The 17163-nt window shown below is 41.7% G+C and overlaps 3 protein-coding genes across 5 annotated transcripts; all 3 read right to left on the reverse strand.

The window, feature by feature from the left end:
* Window positions 1-5355: 5355 nt before the first annotated feature.
* LOC108033369 (lipase 1) lies at window positions 5356-7974 on the reverse strand. 2 transcript variants are annotated; one of them, XM_017107685.3, is made up of 4 exons: window positions 7491-7974; window positions 6772-6947; window positions 6173-6715; window positions 5356-6113 (listed from the first exon to the last, which is right to left on the reverse strand). In XM_017107685.3, exons 2-4 carry the CDS (start codon window positions 6898-6900, stop codon window positions 5565-5567), a joined length of 1221 nt encoding a protein of 406 aa, XP_016963174.1. In that variant the 5' UTR covers window positions 6901-6947; window positions 7491-7974; the 3' UTR covers window positions 5356-5564. The 2 variants fall into 2 exon arrangements, with proteins under 2 accessions (XP_016963174.1, XP_050741262.1); XM_050885305.1 differs by having other exon boundaries at window positions 6772-6823; window positions 7491-7588.
* Window positions 7975-7998: 24 nt separating this feature from the next.
* Window positions 7999-9837, reverse strand: LOC108033291 (lipase 3). Its single transcript, XM_017107557.3, has 4 exons — window positions 9624-9837; window positions 9190-9367; window positions 8772-9133; window positions 7999-8716 (listed from the first exon to the last, which is right to left on the reverse strand). The coding sequence occupies exons 1-4, from the start codon at window positions 9759-9761 to the stop codon at window positions 8126-8128; spliced, it is 1269 nt and encodes a 422-aa protein (XP_016963046.1). The 5' UTR covers window positions 9762-9837; the 3' UTR covers window positions 7999-8125.
* A 225-nt stretch (window positions 9838-10062) lies between these two features.
* On the reverse strand, window positions 10063-12656 carry LOC108034262 (lipase 3). Of its 2 annotated transcripts, none has more exons than XM_017109120.3 (4): window positions 12064-12656; window positions 11341-11518; window positions 10929-11284; window positions 10063-10740 (listed from the first exon to the last, which is right to left on the reverse strand). In XM_017109120.3, exons 1-4 carry the CDS (start codon window positions 12274-12276, stop codon window positions 10189-10191), a joined length of 1299 nt encoding a protein of 432 aa, XP_016964609.1. In that variant the 5' UTR covers window positions 12277-12656; the 3' UTR covers window positions 10063-10188. The 2 variants fall into 2 exon arrangements, with proteins under 2 accessions (XP_016964609.1, XP_016964608.1); XM_017109119.3 differs by having other exon boundaries at window positions 10923-11284.
* Window positions 12657-17163: the final 4507 nt, after the last annotated feature.

Genomic DNA, 17163 nt, shown 5'->3' on the forward strand with positions numbered 1-17163 from the left:
CAATGGTCTCTGTCTAGTAGTATCAATGAGTAATTAAATATTAAATGTAAATTAAGTTAAATGAGTAATTTAATAAATTTAATATTAAATTTATTTATTTTTTCTGTTTTCAATCTATTAGAGATTAGAGATTAGAGAGATTGAATTTTAACCCAACTAAAGGTGGCACAGACGAGTTTCCAAATTTCGGCAGGGTATCACGACAGGATTCTTTTATTCAACTTCGGCGAACAATATGTAAAAAGTTTAACCGAAAAATACAGAGCGGAGTTCGAAAGCCATGAAGAGCAGGAGGCGGGGCTGTAAAGAAGAGACAGGAGGAGCCTGGCGCACAGTGCTGCTCCGTGGAGTCTTGCTCCGCTCGCTCGTTCAGGATAACATCACCAAATGAGATTAGGAAGGACATTCGCGTATTTAACACAGACGGACGCTGAAACTGCTACCCAAAGTGCGGACCAGGGGGATGCGCAGAGGGCACTGGTAACCAGTAGGATATCCTGACTGCCTGTTCGCCGGACTGAACTCTCACTGGCAGGACTGCTGGTGGGGATCCAAGCTGCGGGGTCTTCCAGTTTTATTTTTTGGGCAAATGTTCAACAGGGGAATCGAGGAGGTCCGGCTGCTAATATTGTGTACCATGCTTAGCGCCTCTGTTGTCATTGCAGGAAGTTGCAACAGTTTGGGGCAGTGTAATTGCTTTTTTGTTTGTCCCTGCGAGGCAGGGGGCTTTTGGCTGGGACGGGGACTATCTCGAATTGCAGCAAATTTTTAATTAGATTTTTTGATTTTTTTTTTCAGTCATTTTCAGGGCGATTTTTTGTTTCCACCGCCTGAGGTTCTGTTTTCCGTGTGCCACCGACTGACACTCTCCTTAAATTGGGTTGCCCAGTGTCTGGGGTGGAGTCATTGGACACATTCGTTAACGAGTTAAAGCGAAGATAAAGCGGAAGTTATGAGCCATGACAAATCGTTCGATGTTCATTTTCTGGGGGCAGCGATGCCCTCTAAATTACGGCAAGTGAAACTTTAATTACTCTACGCGGTTTTCCGCTGTTGGAGAAGTATAAAAGTTGTGCGGAACAAGTTACAAGAGGGCGATTATATATATAGAAGAGGTTTTTTAAAGACGTGTTGATTTGTTGTTTATAAGAAAAACAGCAGCCCTACAGCATTTGCAATTAAATTAATTAAAATGCAATCTTATACAGCACCATGAAAGCTTATCCCTTGTAGCTCAAAAAAACTCAACCGCAGAGTAAAACCGAAAACAGCTGCTCAAAGTTCTACCCCAAGCCTCAGAGTAAACAAAAACGGAGCACATATAATTAAATACGTTGTGGGTATTCCATTGCGGGGGAGTAGGCCCAGGGAAACCGAAGGCGGATCTCCGTCTGGAGTCTTCCAGGGCCAAAACTTCGTTGCAATTATGAAATTTTAGACATTTCGATGTACTTGCAGCATGTACAGCTCCCCCTGCGTGCCAGCCTTTGTTGTCCGAAAATGATGGCCAGAAAAGTTGTTTGGCTGCGAAAACATGAGACGAGTGTCTATGATATGGGAATACCAGTAGTACTCCAAACACAATGTAAGTGCTCCTGGCCAGGGTGGTTTTTTGGTGGTTCGTGCAAGCCAAATTGGGGGGAAATCAAATTGCGCATTTGATTATGGAATCAGATACTTTTTTGTATGCAGTTTAACAGAAAACATTAATTAAAATTTGCTTAGTGCTTTGGGGTGTGTTATATGCTGGGTTTCCTTAACTTTCATAAGTTTTTTAATGATTGATATCGAAGTTCAACCATTCGTTCTCATTCTTTCAAGTTTAGCTGGAAATTCCAATAAGCCATTAAACTCAATTATAACTACTAAACCAAACTATAAATTCACTTTCCAATAGTAATAGAAAGTACATTTTCCCACTGAACCAAACACCCGACGGCAACGGCAACAATGGTTGAGCTCTGATGGTCCAGGCAAGAACCACACAACATCAATTATAAATGCACTCGATAAATTATTTCCAAGTATTAACTTGGCTTTCAGCCACTTCAACAGAACATCAGTTGCACAGGTTGATGGGCCGCATGCACACACATAAGTACCTTTCAGGGCTGGAAGTGTATTTACAAAAATTATTTAAGTTTATTTTAGTTTTGCAGCTAGTTGGCCAAGGAAAACTAACCCCAAGAATGCTCTTCTTCGTTCTTCTTGAGTTCTGTTTTTCATTTCGTTTTCCAAAGAGTGGGCATGTGCGCGTGTGTGTTGGGGTTTAAAATGGCCAAGTTCGTGCACGTGTTGGTGTTAAGCACTTCCACTTCCGGTTGGCTGCTCGACTGCTCACCTGACATGCGTTTCCCACCGACTGGCAGGGGATGCCGGGCCAGGGGAATCCCTCTGTGGCTTCGACCTGCACTTGCACCTCTTGGCTTCTGACAGATCCCCAGCTCCCACCCCACCCTGCCGCCAGCTGCCTCGCACGTCCTGGTTTGATTTTTCATTAAGTTTCCAAGGGGAGAGCTGCAGCTATCGTTAGTAAAAATTATTTTCAATTAGCCAGCTACAGCCACAGCCACAGCAAGAGCTACACAACTGCTGAGCAGGAAAATGGATGGGCCACGGTTTTCGTTTTCGTTATTTCGATACTCGAACTCCGCTCTGGTATTTCCACTTACCTTATTTCCTTCACATTGCCAGGGAGCCGGGAGCAGGCGGTGGATAAAATGGTAAACCAATCACTAATTGAATTACGGGTATGACAGCTGGAAATTCCGCAGAATATATTCATTCAGAGCTATAGTTCGTGAATATTTCAAGTAAAAAGTGTCATATTTTATTAAATATTTATATTTAGTTTGGCCCCAGAGAAGAGTTTTCCAAACGTAAGTTGCACAAATTATGCACACGTGCGTATGAAAACACAACTAATTGAATATTTGTTTCAGTGACAGCTTATAATGCTATGGTATATAATAGATTCCATTTATGCGATTGCCAAAAATGTTGGAAATGTTTGGCAGTGACTAATACGACCGTGTTGTGTTATAAATAATAAAATATATTTATATAAGTACAAAAGAATTTAAGATTAAATCCAAGTTTATGCTTGTTTAACTCCTACTGGGCCTACAGTTTTCCTCTAGTTTTCCAAATGACGGCCCCCGAAAGTAGACCACACTCTGCGAGCCCAGCCCATTGTTGCCGCTGACAAGCCAGAGAGCTTGGGGCTGCTTCTGGCTGCTTCTGCTGTAGTTCCAGTGGCTGATAGTCTCCCCCAAAACAATCGCAAAACAATGCCGTGGGCGTGGCCACGCCTCTTTCGACCACAGCAGCTGGTCCTTGACCTAAGCCTGGCCAAAAGAGAAAAGAAAGCCAAGCACTCAAACTTTACCCATTTGGCCCATTCAAATGCAAATCGGTGCGCAAATCTTCAAATGACTTCGATTGGTTTTCTGGCCTCGGCTTTTGTTCCTGCCGGCGATCTGTGCCACGGCGGCAGGTCCTGGACCAAGGACCTGCTGTCTTTGGGCACTCCTAATCGCACTTCGCATGCCGCACTCCGGACATGTAAATGCCCCAAACAATGGTGGCCACAGAATTTTAACGAATTTAATTTGCTGCCGCGCGTTGTTCTCAGTGTTTTCCCAACTTTATGAGGCCAAGTCCCATTTGCATTTCTGTGAGAACTCGATTTCCGCTCGGTCAAATGACATGATTGATACTCCCGGGCGCCGGGCGTCTGGATGATGCCAGGGGATTGCAGCTGGCACTGGGACGGGGATTGTCCTTGCCTCGCCTGTTGCCTGCGGGCGTAGAAACAACACCCGGGGCTTTGACATGTCCGGAGATGTCCAGCAGGCGGTGGCGACACACGGGCGGAGTCCTCAGACGGACGAGCTGCCGGGTCCGGAGAACAATGCACCGAAGGGGTGACGAGCGTTGCGCCACATCAAGTAGCCGACCCGTTGCAGCTTACAAAGTTGTGTAAAATGATTTTTGTGCCCAGTGATGGCAGCTGCTTCGTAGTCTTGTGAACGGTTAAGTCTTAGATGGAAAAATTCCAGGAATTCAACTGTGGGGCAAGGAGCAGAGCAGAGATGGGTCGTAAAACCCCCAATTCCATTGGGGTAAACATATTACTTTTGTGTTTTTAAACTCGTAAAATGTACGCAAATTTACTTAACAAATTTGTATACATTCTTTATAAGTTTAAATATTTCCTTGCATTATAATCAAAAGGCCCCTACTTTAATCTATTTTTAATTACCCAAGTTTAGACTTTTTTCATTACATCATCTCAAAGTTAGCTGGTTTTATTGGCCCTTTCAAATGATTTTCTTCATGGACCCCACTTCTGCGGAATCAAAACGCATTCTATATATTTCACTGACCAGCTTGGCCTTTCTGTTAGAAATTGAAACTTGTGGCAGCCCGTCCTCTGTGGCACGATATCAAATGCTTTTGTTTGCTCCACGGGCCTCGGACTCAGGCTGCAAACAATTAAGTTTGCATCTATGGAGTGACACTTTTATTTTCTTGTGGTTTCCAGGCACACCCGAAAAAAGAGACTCTGCCATTCGAATGCTTGTACGCGCCAGTGTCACTGGCAATTTCAGTTTTTTGGCAACTGCACTGCTCTGGAGGGGATTCCCTCACCCCGAAGTGTCAGATGCAATAGAGTTTTAAATAAAATGTACTTGCAATAAATTTGCGCCAGCTCTATGGAAATATATTATCAGCATATGCCGGCAGCTCCTCCTGTTTTTTGGCAAGCCACAAGCCTCTTGTCCGATTTAAATATTTAATCTGATTTCATGTTTCGATGCGTTCCATGGTAGTTTACAATAGGTCTGCCGTTGAGTGAGACACTAAGCAAGTAAATTCCAAATGTGTTACGGCAACTCTTTGCTTCCTAAAATCACATACAAGTGACGCACTGCATTTTAATTGGGCCTAAAATAATAACTTTAAGAATCAGTTGGTCTGGGGATGAGTTTATTGGTGCCCAAAGTAAATGTGAATTAAGTAAGGTATTTCAGCCACGTGAGCTCCTTGATTGGGCCTTGAAAAGTCTTATTAAATTGCTTGAGCTAACACAGAAGGAAGCTTAGAAATCATCTTCAATATTCAATGCGAAAATTGCTTACATTTTAATTATTGAAACTGTTGTTCTTTCTATTGAGGCTGTCATAATTACTTGTAATATTTAAGCTTTTATTAATACAATACAAGGAAAACAAAAAAATGTTCAGTTTGTTTGTCGGCAGATTTGTCTACGTACACATTGTAATCAGGATATTTGCTTGTTTAACAAAGGATAACGATGCACATTTTATCTACAAGTTAATAAGAAAAAAGCATATGCTACAAAAATACATTTTATTTCGGTTTTAATTTTAAATATTAAAGAAAATACGATTCTTTAATACAATAAATTACACAGCACATGCAATAAGATTTATCACATTTAATTTGGTTATTTCTAACACAAAGCAGTGGTTCTTTATTTGCATAAAATACATTTGGCTTCCTTTTTTGGCTCACTATTATAGTTTTCCTAAGTCAACCTACAACTCGCCATTGTCCACTCTCCGCAGAATTTCGATCATGCGATCATTTATGACGGTTTTCACGTCGTTTCCCCAAATGAAGTTAACGTGGTTGTAAAGGGGATCTGGGATCAGGTAATCGAGCACCACATTGGGCAGAGCGTCGCGGAGCCTTACAACATCCTTGTCGGAGGTCAGGCGGTCGTTTTTACTGTAGTACAGTGCCACTTTGCAATCCACCTTAGACACGTTGTACTGTGGCGGGGTGTCGGCGCCATGTCTTCTGCGATTCTCCCAGGCGCTGTAGTAATCGTACTTGAAGAACCCTCCGCTGTGGATCTGTTGGCCAAAGTGCGCCAGGGACTTTACCGACGATCCCGCGGATGAGTGTCCCGTGAAGAGCGGCACAAGGCTGATATTAAACTGTTTGAAGTCCACGCCCATAATCTCCTGTGTGATGTAAGCACATGTGTTTTGGAAGACAAAGCTGCAAAGCTTGTGAATGAGTCTTCGCCAAACATCGTTTTCCGGTAGAAACTCGTAGATGCCAAATGTTTTCGCAATGGACTGAAAGTTATCTTATTATAGGGAAAGACTATATCAATTTACCTCCATTATTTACTCACAATCAGAGGCCTCAGGTATTTTACAAAGGGCAGGAGAACAGGGGAAACTATGTAGTCCCAATATGCCACCGGAGCCAGAGCCTGCATTGACTTGATCTTTTTCATGTAAGCCGGGCGCTCACTGCCCATCACAAAGAAGGAGGTGGTGCCCTGCGAGTGGCCGACGTAGTGCAGCTGCCCGAAGCCCTTGCTCCTGGCGAGGACATAGTCGACGGCAGCAGGAAGATCGTAGACGCCGAGCTCGTGGAAGGAGAAGTCCCAGAACTGCGGCTGGTAGCGGTGGAATCGCTTGTGCTTGCGCGAGTACCGATTTCCCCGGGTGTTGAGCAGCCAAATGTCGTATCCCAAATCGCTGAGCAGGAAACCCAGGGACCTTTCCGGGCCCAAAATCACATATGCAACTGAACTGTCCAGCAGGCCGTGTACCAAGAGCACTGGTTGTCCGCCGGGCCTTGGAATTCGATGAGCCGTAAGGACAAAGCCGTCCTTCGCTTGGATTTTATGCGTTTCCGCGGGATATCCATACTTTTTGATTAGCTCAGGCTACAACAACCATATATTTTCAATCCAAAAATTGAGTTCTGAAAAACCTAGCTTACCGTGATCAGATTGGCATCCTCTAAAATGTTTTTGTCGACCCTAATCAAGTCGCTGGAAACGGTGTTACAAGTGAGGTAGAGACAAATCAAAATGCCCCACAAGTACTTTACACTACAGGTTTTAAACATTTTTCCTCCTATATCTCAACCTCGACCCAAGCAATTTGCAACATGCACTTAGAAATGGGCAGAATTAATTTTTAACAAGCGAAATTGGCCAATCAAGTGCTCAAGGCGAGATCTGTTTCAGTTAACAGTGCATGCGACAAATTGGTTTTAGTGGCAGTTTAGCGATATTAAGGAGATCTCTCTCTCTACATAGTAGCCTTAAAAAATTTATTCTTTAATTATGCATTTTTTTTTTATTTTTTAACCTTTGATTCCACTAATATTTAACAACGTGTCCTATATTTACTAAGATCTTTCTCTTTTAAAGTAATTAAATTAAATTAATGGAAGTGTGTAGCTTGTATCACTGACAGAATCACGCTTTAAAATATTTATTTTTAGGGGCCATGATAATTTTTTACGTATTTAATTTTTAATTTAAAAGTAGGATTTTACAGAAAAAGAATTTTTTTATTTGTAAGTTCTGGGTGATCCGTAATTTTGTAAATGAACGTATTTGATTATTAAGTTTTCATTGTAAACCATAATCCATTTCTGATTTACTTTTAATTTTAGATTTTAAAGGAACGATTTTAATTAATTTGAAGCACTGATTATATTTTATCCTTTCCGAAATCCTTTCGCAGAGCACGTTCAACACTTTATCGGAAGTCGTAAAGTTTTCAGAATTAGAACTACTCCCGTGGCGCGATCAATTGCCACTGAGCAATGGAACCGCATCGTGTGCCATTTTTGACCCGAGCAGCTAATTCAAGTCGGCCAAGCTTGTCAAGTCGCTCCGCTCCTTGACCCGATTGCATCGCACGTGAATCAAAGCAATCAATAAGCATCCAATAGTAATCCCTATTTTAATAATATAATAAACAAGTTTCCACAGCACGATAAGTGGAAATGGAAGTGGAAATAGCAACCAGTTGGCAGATGGATTAGAGCGTGTAAGTCTGTTGTGAAAGCTGAATAGTGCAATTATAAATCACCGTACATAATTTACAGTACTCATAGAATTTAAAGTTAAGCGAAACCGGTTCCGTGGCAAAATGCAATTAAGCTGACTGATGCTTCACATTTAAATAAATTAAATAAATTAAAACCGATTAATGTGACTTGCACGGAAGGTCTTAAGCCTTTGAGAGACTCAAGTGATCTTTCACACTATATATATTAAACGTATCTTATAATAAATAAATTGATTAAACAATTGATTTCTGGAACCCCTTGACTGTACTTAAACCATCAAGGCAGAAGTGGTAAAATCTGCGCCATCAATCTTAGGGGGCTGAGGCACATGAAGTTTCATGACTTCAATCATTCTGTCCCAGACAAGCTCCCGTGCATCGATGCCCCAGATGAAATCCAAGTGGTTGAAGTTCGCATCCGGAACAACATACTTGTCCACCACATTGGGCAGACTCCTGTAGAGGCGATCCACGTCTTCCGGCGGAGCCAACCAGTCATTACTGCCGTAATACAACGCCACCTTGGTCCGGACATTCTGGAGCTTGTACAAGGGGGGAAAGAGACTCCCATAGTAAAGCAGGTTCGACAACCCGTAGTCAAAGTGCTGGAACCTGCGGGAGTTCCTCACCTGACCGAAGTGGTGCAGCTGCTTGGTGGATGCTCCTGCCGGCGTGTGACCCACCACGACCGGCAGCATCGTTTCGTTCAGCTGCTGCCGGTTGAATCCGAAAAATATAAACAGCAAGTTCTGGCAGATCTGGATGGAAATAGTCGTATCGTGGCAGGCGATTCTCTTGAAAAAGTTGATCGCATAGTTACTGGGCAGCAGTTCATTGAATCCCGTCGATCTAAGGAGGAACTGAGCATTCACATAGGTGCATTGAACTTCTAATGGCGAAAGTAATAAAACCCACCGCAACCAAAGCATCTTGAGCAGCCAAAAAGTTCACAATGGGGCTCCGGCAGTGCGTCAAGAAGGCCACTGGGGCCAGGGCCTGCATTATGCTGACCTTGTCCATGTACTCGGGTTTCTCACTGGCGAGAACCCAAAAGATGACACTCCCCTGGGAATGACCCACGTACTGCAGCTGATCGAATCCAGTATGCATCAGTACGAAGTCAATGGTGCTGGGCAGATCGTAGACGCCCATCTCGTGGAAGGAGAAGTTCCAAAACTCAGGATCGTCAGTTGAGTACCAGACATGGTGCTTCGAATACATATTGCCCCGCACATTGGTCATCCAGACATCGTAGCCCTGATCATATAGGAAGTATCCTTGAAGAGAACATACATTTTTGAGTGGTTTTATTTCAAGAAAAGTTCCATCTTACCTAGGGACTTTGAAGGACCCATCATCACCCAAGTGGCTGAGCTGTCCAAAAGACCGTGCACCATCAAAACAGGCATGGCCCCAGGTCTAGCGATCCTGAACAGACTCAACCGATATCCATCGTCGGTCTGCACCGTGTAGTTCTCGGCAGGATATCCATATTTAATAATAAGTTGGAACTGCAAATGAATAAAAAAATCGTATATATATATAAGCTACCCAGTATTAAGAACACATGGGATACGTAAACTAAGACAAAGCTCAAGGAAAGTGTTAGCTTTGTTTTTACTAAGTCTATTAACACTATTTCTTTAGATACACTGGTTGGTTCCAAAATTTCCGTATTAAAAACTGTCTGGTATTATATTTGTTTTAAGCTTTTAAACACCTTTCCAAAGCTTTAGAGCAATACAGAAGTATCTAATTGTATATTACCGTATCTAGCAATGCATCTTCAAGAACGTTTGGAGGTATAACTACTTGAAACGGGTTCAGGAAAGTATTACTTCCCAGCTGAACAGTACTTAGAAGGCATAAAACTAAAGACAGTATGTGCAAAAAAGGGAACGACATATCTGTTTTGCCAATTTTTCGAGTCTTAATACTTTTTGGTCTGATCACTTCAAGTTTCAAGTGGTAACTGAAGTATCTAACAGTTTTTAAGCGCTGAATAATTGTTGTAGGCATATGGATGCATATATTCGCGTGTGAGAATATTTAAATGCTTTTACTAAGTTTGTAAGGTAGGAAATACAAGTGCGACATTTTAACCTTTGAGTACCATGCCCTTGCTAAGCTAAAACTACATTCATATTATATTGCTCTCCCACACAGATAGGCGTTTCTCAAATAATAAATAATTGCACAATGTTAGTCAACCTATAAATTGCATCTTTATCAGTTTTATTACTATTTAATAATAAATAAATCTATGAATAGCCGTAAAGTACAATATACTGTGAATAATTAAACTATGAGCACATTTAAATACTCTACCCCCCTATATAACTGAGTTTTCGTGATTTCTCATGTTTTCCAGCATTCGGTCCCACAGCAACTCCCTGGCGTCGATGCCCCAGATGAAATCCAGGTGGTTGAACTCCTTGTCTTTCACCAGATATTTTTCCACCACATTGGGCAGCTCCCTGTGCAGCATCTCCACATCCTCGGGCGGCGCCAACCAATCGTTCTGGCCGTAGTAAAGAGCCACCTTGGCCCGGACATTCTCCAGGTGGTAAGACGGTGGCTCGATGGTGCCGTACCGCCAGTGGTTCCTCAGCCATCCGAAGTCGTACTGCCGGAAAGCTCCCGACCGGTTGAGCTGCCCGTAGTGCTGCATCTGCTTGGTGGAGGCTCCGGCCGGGGAATGGCCCACGATCACCGGAAGCATCGTCTCGTTCAGCTGCAGCTTGTCGAACCCGGTGGTCAGGAAGATCACGTTCGAGCAGATCTCCTTTGTGATGGTGGTCTCGTCGCAAATGATCCGGTTGAACATGCTGATGAACTCGTTCTTGGGCAGGAACTCGTGGACACCAATCAACTTGAGCACCAACTGAAGTTGGAAGGGACAACATTCGTTAGTATGGGGAAGTTCAGGGGAAAAGGCAGAGGGGGAAGATTTTCTGCATTGGATATGTTCTTAAGGATCTTTGTTAAGAACTTTTATGGAACTTATATTATCCAATGCAAAAGCACTCTTCGAAAGGATGGGATTGATAGGATGGGGTAACTTACGCTCACCGATAAGTGCCACTCGGCCAGGAAGTTGACCACTGGACTGCGGCAGTGCTTGAGGAAGGCCACCGGGGCCAAGCCCTGCATCAGAACGATCTTGTCCATATACTCGGGTCTTTCACTGGCCATGATCCAGAACACAACCGTTCCCTGCGAGTGGCCAATGTAGTGCAGCTGGCTGACTCCCGTGGAGTTCAGGACGTAGTCGATCGTGCTGGGGATGTCGTGCTTTCCCATCTCGTGGAACGTGAAGTCCCAGAACTTGGCATGGTGCGTGCTGTACTTCACGTGCTTTCGCGAATACGTATTGCCCCGAACATTGGCCATCCAGACGTCGTACCCCTGATCGTAGAGCAGGTAACCTTTGGAACAACAACGCAATCAGCATGGGACATTTAAAGATAGCCTGTGATCTTACCAAGACCCTTATTTGGTCCCATCATCACCCAAGTGGCTGAGCTGTCTAGCAGTCCGTGCACCAGGAGCACTGGAGTGGCTCCTGGCCTAGCGATCCTGTGCAGGGTGAGTATATACCCATCATCAGTCTCCACGGTGTGGTTCTCGGCCGGGTAGCCATACTTGTTAATAAGGTTGTACTGCAGAGGGGGAATAATATTTTAATAACACGGCTGAATAATAATTTATTAACACTTATGCAAACAAAGCTAGGTAATCTACTAATTAAAGGCAAGCTTATTTATAATAAAAGCAATTTGTTATTAACACCTAAGTGCTTTTGTGTACAATAAAATCTATGGCATTATAACCAGTATTATTTCTTACGCCTGAATAACTTTAACCTGATAGATCGTTATGATTTAGTTATATAGACCGATCTGATCTGCTCCACTGCAATGTTATTGCTAGTCAACAGCTTATTAAAAAGCTGCACATTAATCATTAATTCCAAAGTTCGCCCAATACAGTTCAGAGGTAATACTAAACGTTGCCAGTGTAAGCACAAAAATATTAATGATAAAGGTTTTCCATAGGCTTTCCATGAGAAAGGAGAATAGAATAAAAGTAGTGAATCGACATTTTTAAGATTGATTATATGACTAAGGCTTATTTTTAGCTTCAAGTATGTGATGTAAGTAATTCCTCATTTGTTCAAGTATCTCTTAGTAAGCTCTTAGCTTACCGTGTTTAAATGAGAGTCTTCCTGTATATTGGGATCCACATCGTTCTCGATCCGCAGATTGCTGTCCAGGGCCACGGATCGACCCAAGATGGTGGGCGTCTTGAAGTTGACGTTGAACAGGGTGAGGTTGCCGAACGTGAGAGATAAACCCGCGACGACTGCCGATTGCAGTAGGCACAGACCTAGGGCCAATATTAGCAAATGTGCCGACATTTCACCAGTTTTACGGCTCCGCCTAATGTGTATAATACACAATGAATATATATAGGTATGGGGTCTAGCTCTGCGGATGCGATCGGTGCGAGGCACAATTGTTGACTGATGACAGTCCCGATTGGCGGCCACAAAGAAACCTTCTGTGAGCGCGAGAAATTCGACACTTCCCCACACGAGTTACATTCGAATAATCAGCACTCGAGCGTCCACGAATAATACTTTCGATTGAATTGAATCACTGGGGCACAGTGTCAGCTAAGCCCGCCGATAACCTGCCTGCCTTCGTCACTGGCCCACGGCTGATAAGCGGTGGGTCCGGCTTGGAATGGTCTTGACTTTGGGTCCACTTACGCACGAGATGTCAAAACCACCGGCCCCCAGCGGCAACTGAAGATGTTTTGTCGTTACTCCGACTCCCATTCCCATGGCGGGGCCCCACAACATGGCAACATTCGCTCGGCCAGCAAAACAAACAACCCAACATGTTGCCAGGCCAATTGACTCGCTCAAGCTCGGCTCTTTCCGCAACTCTCCCCACCAGAAATAACAACTGGTTGTTGCTCTGCTCAGCCGGAAAGAGAAAACATTACATTTTATTAATTACGGGCACGCTTTGCAAGCCCGTGAATCACTGCTGGGTCATTTTCCAGATGCATGCAAAGAGCTACAGCTAATGTATTTCGAGAACAGAACCCCCGTGACCTAATGTGACATCGCAATCTTGAAAAGTCAAATTCGAACAGACTAGTAGCACTACAAGCCTAACAGACATTTGGAGGCTTTGCTATTTACTTCGCAACCTATTTCCTAAAAATAAAAAAGTAATACTATAGATAACACACCTTGCAGATCTTTAAATCAATCTGTTTCATTTTCCAGATGCATGTTAATACTCGTATATTTTCGGGAATACAACCCCTTTGACCTAATAATTAAATTTGAACAGATTACAAACACTATAAACGGTATAACACTACTTCGAACAGTTTTTGAAGAAGCAAAGTCCACTTTTAAGGCTGTAGATAATAAGCATCAATTAAAATATCAACGTAATTCAGTGTTTTTTAAGCTCGCCTAATGGACCTCTGAGTGCTTTACATGAGTAACCTGTTCCCTTGATTTAATTTTATAATAAAGGGTTATTTATAAATCTATTGATAATAAAAAAATATATATTATTACTTTAAACTTAAATAAATAGTTTCCAGCTGAACCCTGCGTAGCTTATTGCTTGAGTTCGACTGAAATGGTTCTTTGAACCTTTAGCTAAAACAACGAACAATCACCGTTCTATTTACAACTCATTTCACTAAGTTAATTTATGTGACTTTTTTATTTTGAATTCATATTTGCATTGAGGGTTTTATTTACATAATATGGGGAAACACTAATTATTCATTTCAAGCAATCAATCACAAATTATGACATAAGCCGAAACACCTGTACGGTTAAATTGAAATCAATAATATGAAATGAAAAAACTACAACTATGGGCATTAATTAATTTAGTTTATAATTCGCCTCAGTCATTCCATTTATAAATATTAAAATAATCGTTCAAATCACATACCCCAGTGCTTATTGATTCATTCTAATTTATTTAATTCACTTTATGTAACGTCACAAACTGGTTGCGCTCTGTGTTTTGATTCTAGTTTATTAATCCATTACCAAAAAATAACCTTCCGCACTTTCGGTCAACAAATTACTCATGGCACCACAGCAACAAAAAAGCGATAAGTTATTAATTATTTACCGATCAAAGTGCAATCAACGACGGCAGACTGGGCTGATTGTTAATTTAGCTATTAATACACATTTATAATATGTATCGCACTTTGGCGGAGGGAGTGGCAAGGGCATGATAACCGAATCCGAAACCTAAAATCGGACACTCGAACTGAAATTAATTTTAGAAATTTAGTATTTACACGAGGTAAACACAAATGCTGTGCTAGAGATGAAGTGGGGAGGTGGAAATGTGTCTGCTTATCTCACTGGCCAGTTGTGGGAGTTGAGCTAAGTAGAACCGAGTGTTATTCAATTGTTAAGTGTAGCTTATTCTGCATTTAACGAGCAAACAAGCACGCACTCGCACACAAAGACAGCTTGTCACACAGATACTGGGGGGCACTGAGATAAATATTTGAGGCATTTTTTGATAGCATTTTAAATATATTTATTAAAAAGGATATTGTTTTCTACTCATTATTTTAGTTTATGTTCCAATTTGAACATCGTTTTGAATGTTACTTTAAGTTAAGATGGTTTAAATCATATTTTATGGATAGAGAGGAACCAGTTTAAACCTTTTGTTTTGGCTTCAAACCCGAAAGTTTTCTCAGTGTGCGTACGCAGATACAGCTACATTTGGGGCGACAGCTACGCAGATACTTGCTATGCAAATCAGCACGAACAATGCGCAGTTCATTAAATGAGCTGTTGAGCATAAATATATAAATTTATGCATGTTATTATCGCCCCCATCCCGCCCTTTGAGCTACCCTATCAGCATTTGCAATGTCAGCAACGAACTGCATTATCATATGAACAGCTCCTCGACTCAAACTCGTTTTATTTCGGTTCGGCAACATGCTGCCGGCACTAATCGAAATTTTTCCAATCCAATGTCATTTGAAGTGGATTCTCACATTATTTACTGTGCGGTTCGATTTTTGTGGATGCAAATATAGAAATTCCCCAGCTGACTGCCTCAGCTCATGGTGTTTTCGGCCATTTAATATCCCTCTCGGGCATTTGGTCATCCAAGCCACCAGCCGCAAACAGTTTTGACTGACACAAAGTGCGGGCGATTGGCTCAAAAAGTTATATTCAAACTTTTAATAGTTCCCAACGAGGAAGGCAAAAAGTTGGTGAGAGAAAAGCTGTAGATTCCCAGCCAGTCGATTCAAATCCAATGACAAATATTTGTTCGCAAGCGATAAAAGATTTGAACATGACCAAGCTATAAGAATACTTAGTACTTGAAGATAACGTCTATTGCCAACTGTATAATTGTTTATGGGAAAACCCTAGATAAGAAGGCAGATGCTATTTTAAGCGGGTCGCCCAGAAATCTCTTATCAGTTAATCTTTATTTTAATAGAATATTTTTACTATTTAATATTAAAGTTTTTTAAAATTAAATTTGCTTGCTCATAGACACACTCATACTTTTTCTTACAGAAATAAACAGTATGGACCTACATACATTTGAAATTAATTTTCCCTTGCCAGCGGCAACATGTTAAATTCCTTTTTCCCAATGCTGAATACTTTAACTTCAAAAGGGGCCCCGAAAATACCAGAAAATCTACCACTTGAGAGCACACTCGCAATCCGTTGGAAGCATTGAAAATGCGACCTACTAAACACTCCGAAGCGAAAGAGGGTGAAATCAATGTGCAAATCTCATAAGATGCGGGCTTTTTGAGAGCTCTGGGAGCGGGTAGGGCGGGAATTCCCTCGCCAGAAGACAAATTTCGCAAATACCCGAGTGCGGGGCTGAGCCCGTAAGTGCTCAGTGTGTCAATGTGGCAAATGTATCTGTATCTCGCATCACTGTATCTTTGTATCTGCACCTCACTGCTAACCCGCCCAAACACGTACATACGTACTGGGCTCGTTGCTCGGATCAATTTCCAGAAAAGATTTATGCGCTCGCCAAAAAGGGGCCATAAAATATTTATTGTTTTCAAGTTGCATGGCCATGATAAGCGGCAGAAAAGTAGCAGCAGCCCCAGGATAAGAGTGGGCTGGCCCAAGGATAAGAGAACAAAGAGCAACAGGAGCAATCCTTGGCCTTATCCTGTAATGCGATACCAGCAGGATAAGCGGAGGGGAGGGCTTGATATATTACCTTTAAATATAAATTTATTTTCCAGCTAAACTCGAAATTTAAATGAGAATAGGGGATAAATGAGAACCCGAAAATGTATTCCAATTGTAAAAATAAAACATTCCCTAGGGTTTAGTGCAATTATCTTAACTAGAATAGAACAAGTCAAAAATAGATTGCGTCACTAATATATCCACAAGCAAGTATTACTTTTTTATAAAATTAAATTACAAAGCTTTTTTCAGACAAAACTAATGACTTTTCGCGCACATTTGCACATGTGATATTCAAATTCATTTAACTCAATGCCTCCGAATTTAACCCTTCAATGCCCGCAACATCTGCAGCGATTTATACAAATAATTAACTGTCAACTGCAGGCAGCAGTCGTCGGGATTTCCCGCTTTCCTTTCCCCTTCCTGCTAAGCGACACCTTGAGGGATCAGCCCCCTACACTGGAAATTATAGGCAGTTCTGCTGGCTTTTCGGAAAATGCGAGAAATGAAAAATGTAAATAAATGTTGATGATTGTTCGGCGGCAAGGAGGCAGGGTGATTTATAAAAATGTGCGAGAAAAATGATTTTTGCACGCCTCGGAGCCGCTGACAGGCCCAAACATCGCCATCAGCCCTTGGCTCGTCATCCATTGCTGCTCCTCCCGGCTGCCAAAGTCATTAACTCGACAAACCGCCGAGTGGCTAGAGATGGGATACACAAACATTGTCAAGGAATTTTGAGAGGTCATGATCGGAATCGGAATTTTTCTTATCACTGGAATTCCGGAAAATACTTAGAAAGAATTTAATTACTCCACACTTTAAATTTACTGTCAATAATATAGTCATCTTAAAGAAATATTTTAATATAATATTTTATATTAGAGTGGGCTTACAAAATAATATAAATTTACCCATCTAAAAAGTCATTTAAAATGGTTTTACTACTAAAAAAAATTGTAAAATTTTCCAAAAAAGTTTATAAGGTTTATCTCTTCCTCTTTTCCAACTTTCTTTTATATTATTAAACATAACTTCTATATTTCTATT

Source organism: Drosophila biarmipes, chromosome 2L, assembly GCF_025231255.1.
Source record: "Drosophila biarmipes strain raj3 chromosome 2L, RU_DBia_V1.1, whole genome shotgun sequence".
NCBI lineage: Eukaryota > Metazoa > Arthropoda > Insecta > Diptera > Drosophilidae > Drosophila > Drosophila biarmipes.